The following is an 18035-nucleotide window of genomic DNA, read 5'->3' on the forward strand; positions in this document are numbered from 1 at the left end:
TCCAAAAACTCGCGGTAAGATCCATTTATTTTCTCTATACAAGTGCCTCTATAGTAATACTTTATTGCTCACTCCAAATTACAAAACTCAACCACACGAGTGTTTCACAGAAAATGATAAACCAACTTCCAAATTACGGTTATAGATAAGTAAAAATTTGAACTTTTATGAAGATCCAAATAGGTTCGTTTTCAAGGTTAATCCACAGTCAACTATTTATTCCACATCAAAATTTCTCATGCAGTTTTCTACAAACAAAGTGTCTTGCTGCACTAGCAAAGTTTTACTTCAAGATTGAAGATCTTGATAGAACAAATCAGGTAACCATGGAGAATTATATAGTTCTAAAACAAGCCTCTCTACAAAGGCTAATTGATATGTGCTATAGCAGAGAACAATTTTACAAGATTGAACAAAATCTGAAAATAATCTGCTCAATAAATACATGTTAAGGGATCTCAAAGAAACTCATGCATTATATAATGTCTACGTTCTGCCACTTGGTGTGTAACAATTTCTAGATAAAAGTTCCAAAGATGATGCGATTGAGATCAGGGACAAGAATCATGATGTGAGAGCCCTTTTTGCCATAGCCAAGGCTCCGTGATAAGTTTGATTTCCACCAATGAATCCACTGATATGAACAAAAACACATCCAGGAATACCAGACTTATCTGAAAGTTCTTGATCTCTCAAGCCCCTCCAAGATAGTGGAAGAGGCTTTCTGCTCTCGAACCTGTCAGGAGAAACTGACACAGCTTGCACTCTCCAACTTCCACTCCTTTCATCCTACAGTTTAAACATGTGATACCAGTCAGTTGTTCAAACAACAGATTCAATTAGAAGGCATTATGTTCCTCAAAAAATAAATTGGGTAATTTGTATAAAATCAAGAAATAATCTTTGAAATAATGATTGCATACAAAAAGAATCGTAGAAAATCATAAAATAATTTTTGATATTAGTAATTTCTATTTTTCTATGTTTCCTTTCTTTCATCTGTTCCTATTTCATTATTTTATATCTTCTATTTATTAATGTAATGTATTGTTAAAAAATAATAATAATAATTCCTCTTCTTTACTTTTTTTTATCTTCAATATTCTTGGGTTTCTTCATAGTATCATAGCCCTAGGTTTGATCTAAGGATTTTCTATGGAAAATCAACATACATGGAAAACTGCCTTAATCGACACCACGAGTAGAGATTCAATAATGTTTTTAGAAGAATGACTGTCAACTCAAATTTAAACCCACTAGTATCTTTCAATGGTTCAACGGAAATATTCTCTAATTCACTCCAAGTTAATATTCAACGTCTTAATAGGAAGAACTACACAGAATGATCATAAACTGTGCACCAGTTTTAAAAGGAAAAAGTAAACTTGGATATGTTATTAGAGAAGTGATAAAACGATGATAGAGACTCAAGATTTAAAGCCTGAAAATCTGCTACTTATTGCATGGTTAATCAATTCCATGGAGCCCCCTATCGGAAACTCATTTATGTTCCTACCTACAGCCAAAGAGGTGTGGGAGACAACTAAAGACACTTATTCATATTTAGAGAACTCTTCACAAATTTTTAGCCTAAAATCAAGGCTATGCCATGCGAAGGAAGAGGAACATGATGTGACTTCCTACTACAATGAGTTGACGTGGCAATAACTAGATCTATGTTATGATAATATTTGAAATTATGTTGATGAGTGTTCGTTTTATGAAACAGCAAGAAAATGATCGGATGTTTATTTTCTTAGCGGGACTAAAAAGAGATCTAGATGAAGAGGTCAAATCTGGGGAAAAACACCTCTACCAATGATTCGTGAAATATTTTCAGAAGTCCCGAGAGAAAGAAGCTTGACAAACTGTTATGCATGTCTCAATCTCTACTAACTTGAGTTTGGAAAGTTCTGCCCTTGTTACTAAAGGTTTTCAAGAGGAAGCGAAGAAAGATGGCAAAAGTTTTGGAAGACCATGGTGCGACCATCGTAAACGCTCATGGTACAAGCGGGAACTATGCTAGAAAATTCATGGGAAGCCTAAAAATTGGAAGAAAAGAATTGATGGTGGAGGTCGTGCACTTCAAACTATTATCTCAGATCAAGAAGGGCAATCTTATTCCTAGCGTACTTCCATTCACCCAGGAACAAATAGACGAACTATACTATTATCTATATATATTAGTTACCATATTTGTATATATTAGTTATTATATATGTATATAATAATTACCATATTATTGGTATAAATTAGTTAATATATATGTATTAATTAGGCTAATTTGTAAATTAGCCTAATTATATTTTCTAATATGGTTCCTAGTTTGTATATAAATATGTCTTACTCTTCAATAAGAAAGATAATCTTTTATCTCTAATTACATGGTATAAGAGCCATAGAGAGTTAAATTAATTTAGGGTATCTGTTATTCTTTTTAACGCCGCTTGTTCATGCACATTCTCCACTGCCATCCCTAGTTTTCTACAGTCGACCGCCTTCTTCTGCCTCTTACCTATTCACGCGCTCCCTGAGGAGCTCACAGCCTCGAACTCGCAACCCCAACGACGTCGCTTGTCCTTCCAGTCGACTTCGCACTCACGTGTTCTCAACCGTGAGTTCGTCCCACTGCCGTCATCCGACAACACGCGCGTGACATTGTGCATCCTCACGGTTCCTCGTCGACGCACACTGGGGCATGTTCCTCCCCGACACCCGTCGGCACAGCTCTAAAGTCACCTTCTAAAGCGCAGAGTAGTGCGCTGTGTCTTCCACCCTTGAGATCTAATAGGTCAGCCTCCATCACTTCCCTCATATTACGATCTGCACACAAATCGAACAGTCAATGCCATGGATTAGGGTTCGTGAACAAAGCGAGCATAACATCCTTCTGCTTCTCAAGCCCTAGTTTTGGTCTTGGATTGGGTGCTTCAACTCCCAGCTTTAGCTTCAATTCGTCTTTGTTGTTGTTGACGTTGGGCTACAGCAACAACATTAGGAGCTGTTCGTTGCATCAAACAGCAACCAATCAACAACTTGGAGCAAAACTTTAGCTTCAGTTCATCTTCATTGCTTCGTGGTTGTTTGCTTGCCAACCAGTACCACACCTCTGTGCAGGGAACGTAACTCCATCCTTCGATATTTCTGTGTTATCTCTGTTTGCTTTACTTTGCTGGCAGTAGCCACATCTTGGTCTTCTTTTTATACAAAATAGAGAAGTTGGTCTTCCTTCCGCCTTAACTCCTTCCTTTGGCTTTTATTTCACAAACTTCAGGATAAAATCTTATGGCCGAGAATAAACCCTATTTGGATTGGAGTAGTGCCTGTAATGTTTAAGATCACAGATCATAAGCTAAATGGTTCGAACTATTTGGATTGGAGTAAGACTATTCGTCTTTATCTACAAAGTATTGATAAAGATGGTCATTTGACTGATGACCCTCCTAAAGATGATTCAAAACAAACATGGCTAAGAGAGGATGCTCGCTTGTTTCTTCAAATTCAAAATTGTATTGATAGTGAGGTAGTTGTTTTGATCAATCACTGTGAATTTGTGAAAGAACTAATGGATTATCTGAATTTTTTATACTCTGGAAAAGGGAATCTCTCCCAGGGAATCTCTCACGTATGTATGAGGTTTGCAAAGCTTTTTACCGTGTGGAAAAATAAGATCAACCTCTAATCAATTATTTTATGACGATCAAAAGAGTTTAACATGTTGCTGCCCTTTAACCATGATGTGAAGGTTCAACAAATCCAACGAGAGCAGATGGCGATTATGAGCTTCCTTGTTGGTCTACTTGAGTCTGCTAAGCCACAAGTTCTCTCTAGTTCTGAGGTATCTTCACTACACAATGTATTTAGTCGCATTCTCCATACAGAAAGTACTGCAACCACTCCGCTTAATGGTGCTCTAGTAAGTCACAATACTAATTATGTGTCCGGAAGATCAACTAGTCACAATGGAAATAAATGGGGAAGTTCCCAGGACTTTCAAACTTGAATGTCTAATTCTGGTGGCATTGTCTGCAATTACTGTCATAAGCCGGGGCATACAAAATTTGAGTGTAGAAAGCTTCAATACAAAAATCAACAAAAACACTTGGCCTATATTGCATCTATTAATGATGCCTCTAATAATAGGTCCTTATATCTGCAGATGAATTTGCCAAATTCTCAAAATATCAAGAATCATCCAACCCGTCATCTTCCTCTATCACTGCTATTGTCGATTTAGGTAAACAAACCACATGTCTTCTTTCTTCATCCTCCAAATGGGTTATTGATTCTGGTGTTACGGATCATATAATAGGTAATGCTAATCTCTTTTCTACATTTCAGTCCAAAGCTAGCACTCATAGTGTTACTTTAGCCGATGGGTCTCCATCTTGCTTTCTTGGGTCTGACAATATTAATCCTTCTTTACTTCCTTTGTCTTCTGTCTTACATTTACCTAATTTATCATTTAATTTGCTCTCTGTCAGTCAACTAACTTGTAATATTAACTATTGCATCTCATTTTTTCCTAATCATTGCTTATTTCAAGATCTTTTGTTGAAGAAGATTATTAGTAAAGGACATGAGTCTGGAGGCCTTTACATTCTTGACACATCACTCCCAAATTCTTTTGTTTGCTCAAGTGTCACTTCCCCATTCGAGAATCATTGTAGGTTGGGACTCCATCTCTATCTTTGCTCAAAAAGTTTTGTCCACGGTATGGTAAGGTGTTTTCATTAGATTGTGAATCGTGTCAGTTTGTAAAACATCATCGTCTAAGTTCGAGTCCTAGAGTAAATAAACGTGTTTTTGAATTAATTCATTCTGATATTTGGGGTCCTTGTCCTATTTTATCTAATCCTGATTTTAGGTATTTTATTACTTTTGTTGATGATTACTCCCGTATAACCCAGTTATATTTAATGAAAAATCGTTCTAAGCTATTTTCTCTGTTTTGTGTTGAAATTAAAACTCAGTTTAATACATTCATCCGTACTTTGTAAAGTGATAATGCTAAGGCGTATATGTCTGATTTATTCCAGTCATATATGAGTCAGAATGGCATGCTTATGAAACGTCTTGTATTGACACCCCATCCCAAAATGGTGTGAACAACAACCAAACCTTTTCCCACTAGGTAGGGTCGGCTGTATGAATCATTTTATGTCATTGAGCTCTATCTCCTATTATATCATCTATATTTAAATAAATTTTATCTTGTTTTATTATTGCTAACCGAGTCTTTTTTGGTCTTCCGCTTCCTCGTTTGATATGCATGTTTATCATAGTTTCACATCGCCTAACTGGAGCATTTATTGGCCGTCTAAGTACATGTCCGTACCATCTTAAACATGTCTCTGTTTTTCCTCAATAGATGCAACTCCGACTTTCTCTCTAATGCTCTCATTTCTTATTTTGTCCATCTTCGTATGTCCACACATCCACCTTAACATCCTCATCTCTGCAACTCTCATCTTCTGCTCATATGCTCGAGTCATAGCCTAACATTCAGCTCCATATAACATAGCAGGTCTAACTGCGGTTTTATAGAATTTACCTTTAAGTTCAAGAGGTACTTTACGGTCACATAAAACACTCGACGCTCCCCTCCATTTCACTGATCCTGCTTGTATTCTATATAAGACATTTCCCTTAATCCCTCCATCATTTTACAAAAATGATCCTAAATATTTAAATCTTTCGGTTGCAGCCAACTCGTCCTCTCCTATCTTAACAATTGTCTCATTACTTCTAATATTGTTAAACTTAAATTCCATATATTCTGTCTTTAATCTACTAAGCTTAAAACATTTCCCTTCTAGTGTTGCCCTCCAAGATTCTAGCTTAACATTTACTCCTTCACGTGTCTCATCTACCAAAATAATATCATCTGCAAATAACATGCACCACGATACTGTGTCTTGAATGTGCGCAGTGAGTTCGTCCATAATTAGTGTAAAAAGATAGGGACTTAGAGCTGATCTTTGATGTAACCCTATCTTTATTGGAAATGCTTCAGTTATTTCGCCTGAAGTCTTTACTCTGGTCGTTACATCCTCATACATATCCTTAATTAGTTCAATATATGTTACGCTAACACCTCTCTTTTCTAAAATTCTCCATATAATTTCTCTTGGGACTCTATCATAAGCTTTTTCTAAGTCAATGAATATCATGTGTAGAACTTGTTTTTGCTCCCGATATTTTTCAATTAATTGTCTAAGAAGATGTATAGCTTCTATTGTCGACCTTCCAAGCATGAACCCAAATTGATTTTCTGTCACTGTGGTCTCCTTCCTTAATCTTTTTTCTATTACTTTTTCCCAAAGTTTCATAGTATGACTCATTAGTTTAATATCCCTATAGTTTGCACAATTTTGTACGTCTCCCTTATTCTTATATAAGGGAACTAGAGTACTTATCCTCCATTGATCAGGCATTTTTTTCGTTTTCAATATCATGTTAAATAATTTTGTAAGTCATCCCAAAATGGTCTACTGAACAAAAAAAACAGGCATCTTCTTGAAACTGTACAGGCCCTTCTATTTCAAATGAATGTCCTTCATGGTGAAATCCCTTACAAAATCCTTTTTCTCAATAAGTCATTATTTCCTATTATCCCTAGGATATTTGGTAGCACTTATTTTACTCGGGATGTTCGTCCACATGTCACTAAATTAGATCGCAAGTCTTTAAAGTATATTTTCCTTGGTTATTCTCATCTTTATAAAGATTATAGGTGTTATTCTCCCAGTATTAACAAATATTTTAACTCAATTGATGTTACCTTCATGGAAAGCAAACCTTATTTCCCATCCTCACCTATTTCGACTCATCAAAAGGAGGACGATGATTTGTTGATGTATTCTATCACACCCTCCACACTTGTTCCGAAACTAGCTCCTATCAAACCTCCTATTATTCAAACCTACTCCAAGCGTCACTATTTAGATTTATATTCTGCACTTACTACTTCGTCATCAGATCTAGTCCCGAACAATGATCTTCCTATTGTGTTATGCAATGGTAAATGACAATGTACTTATCCTACTTTTATATCTTATAATGGCTTGTCGTCTTCCTCTTGTTCTTTTATTGCTTCACTTGATTCTATCTGTATTCCTAAGACTGTGAGTGAGAGCATATCTCATCTTGGTTGGAAAGATGCAATGATAGAGAAGATGAATGCTTTAGATGACAATGTCACTTGGAACTTGATCGATTTCCCTTTAAGGAAACGGACTATTAGATGCAAATAGGTATTTACAATTAAAGTCAATCAGGTTTGGCTAGTTGTCAGATTAAAAGCTCGTCTTATTACTAAAGGCTATGCTCAGACCTATGGGCTAGATTATTCTGATACTTTTTCTCCTGTTGCAAAGCTAACATCTGTTCAATTATTTATTTCAATGAACACTACCCATCATTAGCCTTTATATCAACTTGATATTAAGAATGTTTTTCTTCATGATGATCTTCAAGAGGAAGTGTATATGGAGCAACCTCTTGGTTTTGTTGCTCAGGGGAGTCAGGGCAAGTTTGTCGTCTTCGAAAAACTTTTATGGGTTAAAACAGAGTCCTCATGCTTGGTTTGGAAAGTTTAGTCAGATTGTTGAAAGATTTGGTATGATGAAAAGCAAGTTAGATCATTTTGTGTTCTACAAGCAGTCAGAAGCTAGTATCATTCTATTAGTTGTATATGTGGATGATATTGTTATCACTGGAAGTGATACTATGAGGATCTTATCTCTTAAATCTTTCATTCATACTCAGTTTCATATGAAAGATCTGGGACTACAAAAGTATTTATTGGGTGTTGAAGTTATGAGGAGTAAAAAAATATATCCTTGACTTATTAACTGAGACAGAAAAATTAGGGGCAAAGCCTTATAGTGCTCTAATGACTCAGAACATGTATCTCACAGGAGATGGGAAACTATTTAAACATCCTGAGAGATATCGAAAGTTAGTTGGAAAGTTAAATTACTTTACTGTAACTCGTCCAGATATTACATATTCAGTTAGTATTGTCATCTCCAAGCGTTCATCATTGGGCAGCATTAGAACAAATTTTGTGTTACTTAAAGGGAACACCCGGAAAGGGTATTGTATATAAAAATCATGGGCACACATATATTGAATGTTTTTCAGATGCAAATTGGGTAGGTAGCAAAATATTATGCCACGATCCAGTACAGAGTCAAAATATAAGACTATGGCACAGTTTGTGTGAAATAATTGGATATATCAATTCTTAATTAAAGTAGGACTTAAAATTTCAGTACCAGCTAAACTGTGGTGTGATAATCAAGCTGCTCTTCATATTGCATCGAATCCTGTGTTTCATGAGCAAACTAAACACATTGAAATTGATTGTCATTTTGTTTCTACTGGATATGTGAAGACTCGAGAACAACTCGAGGACATCTTTACAAAAACTTTAAATGTGGCTAGGGTTGATTATCTTTGTAACAAGTTGGGTATAATTAATATCTATGCTCCAACTTGAGGGGGAGTATTATCTATATATATTAGTTACCATATTTGTATATATTAGTTACTATATATGTATACAATAATTACCATATTATGGTATAAATTAGTTAATATATATGTACTAATTAGGATAATTTACAAATTAGCCTAATTATATTTTCTAATATGGTTCCTAGTTTGTATATAAATACGTCTTACTCTTCAATAAGAAAGATAATCTTTTATCTCTAATTACATAGACAAACTCCTTGAGTCTCATAAAAACCATTCTTGTTCAATAGCTCAAAAAGATAATGCATGACAGCAACCTTCCTTAGTGTCAATTCTAATCGTGCCTAGATCATTGACTCAGGTAACTAATCCAATGACAAGAATGTCAAACATTTTCTCTTCATATAAACCTTGTACAGGTAACAAAAAAATTAAGATTGCATATGACTCTCTTTCAACCATTGCAGGAAAAGGTTATGTTGTAGTATCACCTATGTTCACTCTAAATGATGTTCTTTATGTTCTAAAATCATCTTGTAACCTTTTATCTATCAGTAAATTAATCCATGATCAAAATTGTCAAGCTAATTTCTTTTCTTCTCACTATGTATTCCAGGATTTGATCTCGAGGAAGATAATTGATAATGCTAAACAGATCTACTTCCTTCAAAATGGATCTAAATCAAGGAAACAATCTCAACCAAGAAGCTTCTGCTTTGTTTATATTTCTGTTTCGAATAATAATATTATGTTGTGACATTTTAGATTAGGACATCCTAGTTTTGAATTTTAAAGCACTTGTTTCCTAAATTGTTTCACAAAAAAAGATCCATCATTGTTTCATTGTGAAGTATGTGAGATTACAAAACACCACCGCACATTCTTCCCTTCATAGCCATACAAACTATCAAAACCGTTTACCATAATTCACAATGATGTTTGAAGCAACCCCTCTAATAAGAAATGGTTATCACATTTACTAATGATCATACTTGACTTTGCTCGATATATTTATTAAAGGTAAAATTAGAAGTTGAATATTTTCCAAACAATCATACAGATTTTTAAAAGTAACAATGGGTAGTATTTTAACATGATCTTAGGAAATTTTTTCCTTGCAAAGGGGGATAGTTCATTACAATTTGTGTATAGATATACCTTAATAAAATGGTACTGCTGAAAGAAAAAATAAACACCTCTAGGAGATAACCAGAGTATTATTTTTTCAACCAAAGAACTAAAATATTTGTCATCTAAAGTTCTACAATTTTAGACTCTATTCAATATCTTTACAACATGTTTCGTCTTTCAGCTAATTTATCATTAAAAATATTTAATTACACAACTTTTTTAATGAGCATAGGATAACCAGAAAACTTGAGCAAGGCCCAGAAAAAGCTAGAAGTGTTTTGATCCGATATCAAAAATATTTGTTGTGACAATATTTGTTATTTGTACAAAGGTAGTAGGTTAAATTCAAATATACCATTTGACAAAAATATATAATTAAAGTTAGTAAATGATTCTCCCCTTTAGATGAATATTCTTAAAAAAAAACTTATCCCACTAAGTGAGATTAGCTATATGAATTATTTTACGCCATTGAGCTCTATCTCCTACTATATAATCATCTATGCTTAAATAAATTTTATCTTGTTTTATTGTGTGTACAAGAGACAAAATGGACAGGTGAGAAGGCAAAGATGATAGAGAACACGGGTTTTAAGTTATGGTACACTGGAAAGAGTAAAACAAGAAATGGAGTGGGTATTATTATAGATAGTTTGTTAAAGGATGAAGTTGTAGGAGTAGTTAGAAAAGGGGATAGAATTATAGCCCTTAAGATAATAGTGGCGAAAGAAACTATGAACATAATTAGCGTATATGCACCACAAGTAGGATTAGATGAAGCTACCAAATTAAGGTTTTGGGAGGACTTAGATGAAATATTACAAAATATTTCACCAAATGAAAGGATTTTAATAGGAGGTGATCTAAATGGACATGTCGGAGTGAAAAATGAGGAATATGAGAGAGTACATGAGAGTTATGGGTTTGGAACGAGGAATGAGGAAGGGAAAACTATATTAGATTTTGCGATAGCATATGACTTTATATTAGCTAAAACGTTTTTTAAGAAAAGAGAAGAACACTTAGTCACATTCAAAAGTGGGAATAATAAATCGCAAATTGACTTTCTTATGGTCAGGAAGAAGGATAGAAAGATTTGTAAAGATTGCAAAGTCATCCCTGGAGAAAGCTTAACTACCCAACATAGGGTAGTAGTGTTGAATATAGTATCAATAGAAAGAAAATATATACAATTCCTAGAATTAAGTGGTGGAAGTTAAAGGATGGAAGCAACATATATTTAAGGAGAAGGTATAAGTACAAGGATTAGGTGAAATATACGACGACTCTACAACATGGGATAAGATGGTATCAAAGTTGAAAATAGTAGCTAAGAGTGTCCTCAGTGACCAAGTAAAGAATCTTGGTGGTGGAATGAGAAGGTACAAGAGAACGAACAATTTATAAGGAATTATATATTTGTAAGAATGAGGAAAACTTAAAAATATATGCCAAGAAAGAAGCTAAGAAAGTGGTGAGTGAAGCAAAAAAACTTTGAACGATTATATCAAAATTGGATACAAAGAAGGGGAAAGAGACATTTATAATAGCTAAAGTGAGAGAAAGAAAACAAGAGATCTTAGCAAATAAAATGTATTAAAGATGAATGTAATAGGATATTAGTAAGCGATGGAGAAATAAAAAAGCGGTGGAAGAGGTATTTTCATTTTTAACGAAGGTTTAGGAGACCAACTTAACTTGGGTAATTTAATTAGGTCAAATGAGCATGAAATTTTAATTTTATCGTAGAATTCAAACTTAGTAAAACAAACTTTAAACGAGATGTATAACGGAAAAGTGGACCGCATGATATTCCAATAGAGGTATGGAAGTGCTTAGGGAAAGTATTAAATGACTTACAAAATTATTTAACATGATATCGAAAAAAAAACGCCGATCAACGGAAGATAAGTACTCAGTTCCCTTATATAAGAATAAAATCTGCAAACTATTAAACTAAAACAACTTTGGGAAAGTAATAAAGATTAAGGAGACAAAAATTGGAAGGTCACGATTATACATCTTGACAATTAATCGAAAATATCGGAGCAAAAACAAGATCTATTTGTATAGAAAAAGCGTAGATAGAGTCCCAAGAGAAATTATACGAATTTTAGAAAAGAGGTGTTAGCAACATATATCGAACTAATTAAGGATATCCATGAGGATGTAACGACAGTAACTGAAGCATTCCAATAAAGATAGGGTTACATCAAGGATCAGCACTGCACACATTCAAGACACAGTACCGTGGTGCACGTTGTTTTCAGATGATATTATTTTGGTAGATGAGACACGCGAAGGAGAAAGGTTTTAAGTTTAGTAGATTAAAGACGGAATATACGGAATTTAAGTTTAGCAATATTAGAAGTAACGAAACAATTGTTAAGATAGGAGAGGACGAGTTGCCCGGAACCCAGCGATTTAAATATTTAGGATCATTTTTGCAAAAGGATGGAGGGGTTCTATAAAATAACGGATAGACCTGCTATGTCATATGGAGCTGAATGTTGGGCTATGAAACAATTATATGAGTAGAAGATGAGTTAGAGACGAGGATGTTAAGGTGGATGCGCGGATATATGACGATGGATAAGATAAGAAATGCAAATACTAAAGAGAAAGTTGGGATAGCATATATTGAGGGAAACTATGATAACCACGATATCAAACGAGGAAGAGGAAAATCAAAAAGACTTGGTTAGCAACAATAAAACAAGATAAAATTTATTTAAATATGGATGATGATATAATAGGAGATGGAGCTCAATGGCGTAAAAGGATTCATACAACCGACCTCACCCAGTGGGAAAAGGCTTCGTTGTTGTCTTTGTTGTATCAAGTATTGTAGGAGCATTTAATCGTTCTCAAGTACATACTCGTATAATCTTAAACGTATCTCTTGGAGTTTTCCCTCGATAGATACAACTCCGACTTTTCTTTCTAATACTCTCATTTATTATTCTGTCCATTCTCGTATGTCCACACATCCACCTTAACATTCTCATCTCTGCAACTCTAACTGTGATTTTGTAAAACTTTCCTTTAAGTTTTAGATGTACTTTACGGTCACATAAAACATCCAACGCTCTCCTCCATTTCAACCATCATGTTTGTATTTTATATAAGACATCTCTCTCAATCCCTTCATCGTTTTGCGAAAATAATCCTAAATACTTAAAGCACTTGGTTCCGGACAACTCGTCATCTCCTATCTTAACAATTGTCTCATTATCTCTAATATTGCTAAACATAAATTTCATATATTTTGACTTTATTCTACTAAGCCTAAAATTTTTCCCTTCTAGTATTTTCTGCCAAGATTCTCGTTTAACATTTACTCTTTCACATGTTTCATCTACCAAAATAATATCATTTGTAAACAACATACACCACGGTATCGTGTCTTGAATGTGTGTAGTGAGTTCGTCCATAATTAATATAAAAAGATTGGGACTTAGAGCTACTCATTCACATGTTTTATTTACCAAAACAATATCATCTGCAAATAACATGTACCACAGTACTGTCTCTTGAATGTGTAGTGAGTTCGTCCATAATCAGTGTAAAAGATAGGGACTTAGAGCTGACCCTTGATGTAATCCTATCTTTATTGGAAATACTTCAATTACTTCGCTTGAAATCTTTACTCTGGTCGTTACATCCTCGTATATATTCTTTCAATATATATTATGCTAACATCTTTCTTTTCTAGAATTCTCCATATAATTTCTTTTGGTACTCTATCCTAAGCTTTTTCTAAGTTAATAAATACCATGTGTAGATCTTATCTTTGCTTGCGATATTTTTCAATTAGTTGTCCAAGAAGATGTATAGCATCTATTGTCGACCTTCCAGGCATTAATTTTTTATCACAGTGACCTTCTTTATTTTTTTCTATTACTTTTTCTCAAAGTTTCATAGTATGACTCATTAGTTTAATATCTCTGTAGTTTGCACAATTTTGTACGTTTGCCTTATTCTTAAATAAGAGAACTAGAGTACTTATCCTCAATTGATGAAATATTTTTTTCGTTTTCAATATCAAGTTAAATAATTTTATAAGACATTCAATACCTTATTTCCGTAGACACTTTCATACCTCTAACAGAATATCATCTGGTCCAATGGCTTTTCCATTATGCGTCTCATTTAAAGTTTGCTCTACTTCTGAAGTTTAAATTCTACGATAAAATTTAAATTTCTATATTCATTTGACCGACTTAAATTACCTAAGTTAAGTTGGTCACCTAAACCTTCATTAAAAAGTTGATAAAAATACATCTTCCACCACTCTTTTATTTATCCATTGTTTACTTAGTACCCTCTTACATTCATCTTTAATAAATTTTATTTGGATAAGATCTCTTGCCTTCCTTTCTCTCACTTTAACTATTCTATAAATGTCTCTTTCGCCTTCTTTATTTTCAATTTTTGATATAGTCATTCAAAAGTTTCATTATTTGATTCATTAACTATTTTCTTAGTCTCTTTCTTGGCTATTATATATTTTTTATGTCTTCCTCGTTTTACAAATATATAATTCTTTATAAGCTAATCGTTTTCCCTTCACTTTCTCTTATACTTTCTCATTCCACCACCAAGATTCCTTACTTAGTAGTACATGTCCCTTTGACTCACCGAATATACTTTTAACTACTATTTTTAACTTTAATATCATCTTATCCCATGTCGTATTAGAGTCCCCATATATTTTACCTAATACTTGTACTTGTATCTTCTCCTTAAATATATTGCTTCTATAGTATTGGAAAACTTAATTGTTCAATTAAGTGGGTTTATTTGATTAATTTAGATTTAATTAAGAATTAATTTAATTTAATTAATTCAGTTAGGCCACAATTATGGAATTTAGATTAATAGTAGGATATAAATATGAATGTGTATAGAAAAAAATATATATGAGACTCAATAAGTCTATAAAAATTTATAACTCACGTGTATAAATTTTTATATATGAAAATTTGTAGGGATTAGCAAATAAAAAAATTTATAGGACTTAGCATGTATAAAATTTATAAAACTTAGTATAAAATTTTATATAACATATGAATATAAATTTTTATGAAAGAAAATTTATATGACTTAGTATAATCTTATATACCTATTAGAAGAATTTTTAGTTGATAAAATTTAAATGTTTTACTAAATTTGTAATGTAGTAATTTTAATAGGACTAGATCCAATATTTCTTGTAGAAGAAGAAAAGAGAGACAAAGTCCAAAGCTTCCACCTTCTTTAAAACCCCCCACATTCAAAAGCTCCATCTTCTTTAGAATTCTGCCGACCCTAAGAACTCCACCCACCCCATTGTTCTTCCACCGGTTCTAAAGCTCCAACCAAAGGTCAAGAAGAGAGAGTTGATAGCTAAGAATTGAAGGCATGTTCCTTACTTGAATTATGTTTTAGTTAGTTATATAATTTGTGAACTTCGGATCCCATAGCTTAAAGTTCTCGGTTATTTTTTTAGGAGTATGATGCTCTAGTTTAGGTTCTTTTCCTTAAGCTCCAAGTTGCTTGTAGAGATGGAGTATTTCGGATTTCTTGAGGAGAGTAGTTTCCTCACTAAATTTTAATGATTCTCCATCGTGTTCTTGCTTTACAAGTTTGTGCATGGTTTCTACTTTGTTTACTCTAGTTAGTTCTATAATTTCGTGTGATTTCGGACTCTCAATGGTTGGTTTTATTGATGATAATTCCACAAATGCTTCATGCTTTCTATGTGTTTACCTTTAGAAGATAGAGAACTTTGCATGCTCAAATTGTAGTGTAGGAATTCTAAGATTCAGATTCTTTAAGAAGGATTTTAAATTCTATTTTTAGGAGTTACTCATTTGAATGTTGCACTACCTTTTTGCTCCACACTTACTAACTATTTTCCCTTAGAAGTTAGAAAACTATGTATGCTCAAATTCTAGAGTAGAAGGTCCAAGTTTTAGATTTTATAGATCCTTGTGCTCTTTTGTGTTCTAAGAAGATAACACCATGTTAACTCCCCTAAATTTGTAAGGTTCGGATTTTATAAGTTCCTATTCTCTTTTGTTATTTAGAAGATGATATTATGTTAGCTCCTAGAACTTGTAAGTTTTGGAATTTGCTTGGTGTGCTTGTGTTTACCCTTGCTTCATATCATGGTAATCTAATAGGCTCTATGTATGATTTCGGAATTTGGCTTGTATGTTGGTGTTTACACTTGCTTCACATCATGGCAATTTAGTGGGCTTGTAGTTAGTGTGTTGTGTTCAGCCTTACCCCTAACCATGATAACCTTATGTGCACTAGGTAAATTTCGAATTTTAGACTAGATGAGTTTTCAGTTTTGAGTTATATTTCTACTTGCTCTTATCATGATGACTATATATGCTACATCTAGATTAGGTAGGTTCATGTTGCTTCTTGTTTCCCATCATGTGACCTTAAATGCTCCTGAAATGAACCCACTTATGATTATGCACATGTCAATGTTTATGTTCATGCTTATGCAGTGACCACATGTTTAGACACATGATCATGTTATTGACATATCTATGTTTATGCTCATGCTTATGTAATTATGTGGTGAAGTGTGACCGATGACCTTAACCGGAAGCTCACCAATTCTACGTGTTGAGTGTGATTAGTGACCTTAGTCCGAGAGCTCACTAATTCTACGTTGTTGAGTGTAATCGGTGACCTTAGCCCGGGAGCTCACCAAATCTATGTAGTTGAGTGTGACCGGTGGCCATAGCCCGGGAACTCACCAAATCTACATGGTTGAGTGTGACCATTGACCTTAGGCTGAGATCTCATCAAATTCTGTGGTTAAGCGTGATCGGTGACCTTAGCCTGGGAGCTCACCAAACCCTAGGTGTATTGAGTGTGACCGATGACCTTAGCCCAGGAGCTCACCAACCCTACGTGATTATGTTTATAACTATATGTGTACCTACTCATGATTAAGTTTATTCTTATGAGTATGTTTATGTCATGCAAGTATGCTTATGCCTATGCTTATGTACAAGCCCATGATCAAGTTTTTTCTTATGCTTAGCTTACTTACATGTTTATGCTTATGCACTTATACTTATGCCTATGCCTATGCTTAGGTGCATGCTCATGATTAAGTCTATCCTTATGCTTAGTTTATTTACATACTTATGTTTATGCTCTTATGCTTATGTCGATGCCTACACTTGCGTTCATGATATGCCAGTAGGCCAGTCTTAAGTTACCTAGGATGTGTTTATCTTAGTACACTAGATTATAGACGCTAACTATTACATAACACGGTTTTGAACATGCTGAGTCTTTCGCCTCATAGATTTTAATTATTTCAGGTAATGAGATGAATGGGGCAGGCGGCAATAACCAATGAGCCAGCTCAGACAATGGCAGTACAACCCGAAGGCCTTTCAGTTTAATTTCTACATTACCTAAATGTTTCCTTTCGTAGAATAAGTTCTGGGACTATGTGACCAGTACCAAATGTTACTAGTAGTTATTTGCTTGAAGAACTATTTAAGTAATTTAGTTAAATTGAGAGCATGTTATGGTTGCAATTATGATTCGGGACGTCCGCGTGGTTGGACACATATATGAATATATATATAAAAAAACTCGGGACATTTCAGCTTCCCATTCTTTAACTTCCACCACTTAATTCTACGAGTCATATATATTTCCTTTCTATTGATATTATGCTTGAGGCGTATATCGAACAGTACTAACCTATGGTGGGTAATTAAATTTTCTCTAGGGATGACCTTGCAATCTTTACAAATCTTTCTGTCATTCTTTCTAATCATAAAAAAATCAATTTGCGATTTATTATTCTCACTTTTGAACGTAACTAAGTGTTCTTCTCTTTTCTTAAAAAATGTATTAGATAATATAAGGTCACATGCTATCGCAAAATCTAATATAGTTTTCTCTTTTTCATTTCTCGTTCCAAACCCACAACCCCCATGTACCCTTTCATATTCTTTATTTTTCACTCCGACATGCTCATTTAGATCACCTCCTATTAAAATTATTTTATTTGGTGGAATATTTTGTAATACTTCATCTAAATCGTCCCAAAACCTTAATTTGGTAGCTTCATATAATCCTACTTACGGTGCATATATGCTAATTATGTTTATAGTTTCTGTCGTCACTATTATTTTAAGGGCTATAATTTTATCCTCTTTTCTAACTACTCTTACAACTTCATCCTTTAACGAACTATCAATAACAATACTCACTCCATTTCTTATTTTAATCTTTCCTATATATCATAATTTAAAACTCGAGTTCTCTATCATCTTTGTCTTCTCGCCTACCCATTGTCTCTTATACACACAAAATACTAATTCTTCTCATAATCATTGTATCTACTAACTCCATTGATTTACCAATGAGGGTTCATATGTTCCATGTCC

General features: G+C 33.8%; 1 protein-coding gene across 1 annotated transcript in view; it reads right to left on the minus strand.

The window, feature by feature from the left end:
• Positions 1–244: 244 nt before the first annotated feature.
• LOC122054912 (MYG1 exonuclease-like) overlaps positions 245–18035 on the minus strand; it is a 110827-nt gene continuing 93036 nt past the window's right edge. Inside the window, exon 12 of the mRNA XM_042616328.1 lies at positions 245–789. Coding sequence (XP_042472262.1) covers positions 565–789 — 225 coding nt within the window. The 3' untranslated portion in view covers positions 245–564. The remainder of the gene's footprint in view (positions 790–18035) is intronic.

Source organism: Zingiber officinale, chromosome 3B (assembly GCF_018446385.1).
Source record: "Zingiber officinale cultivar Zhangliang chromosome 3B, Zo_v1.1, whole genome shotgun sequence".
Lineage (NCBI taxonomy): Eukaryota > Viridiplantae > Streptophyta > Magnoliopsida > Zingiberales > Zingiberaceae > Zingiber > Zingiber officinale.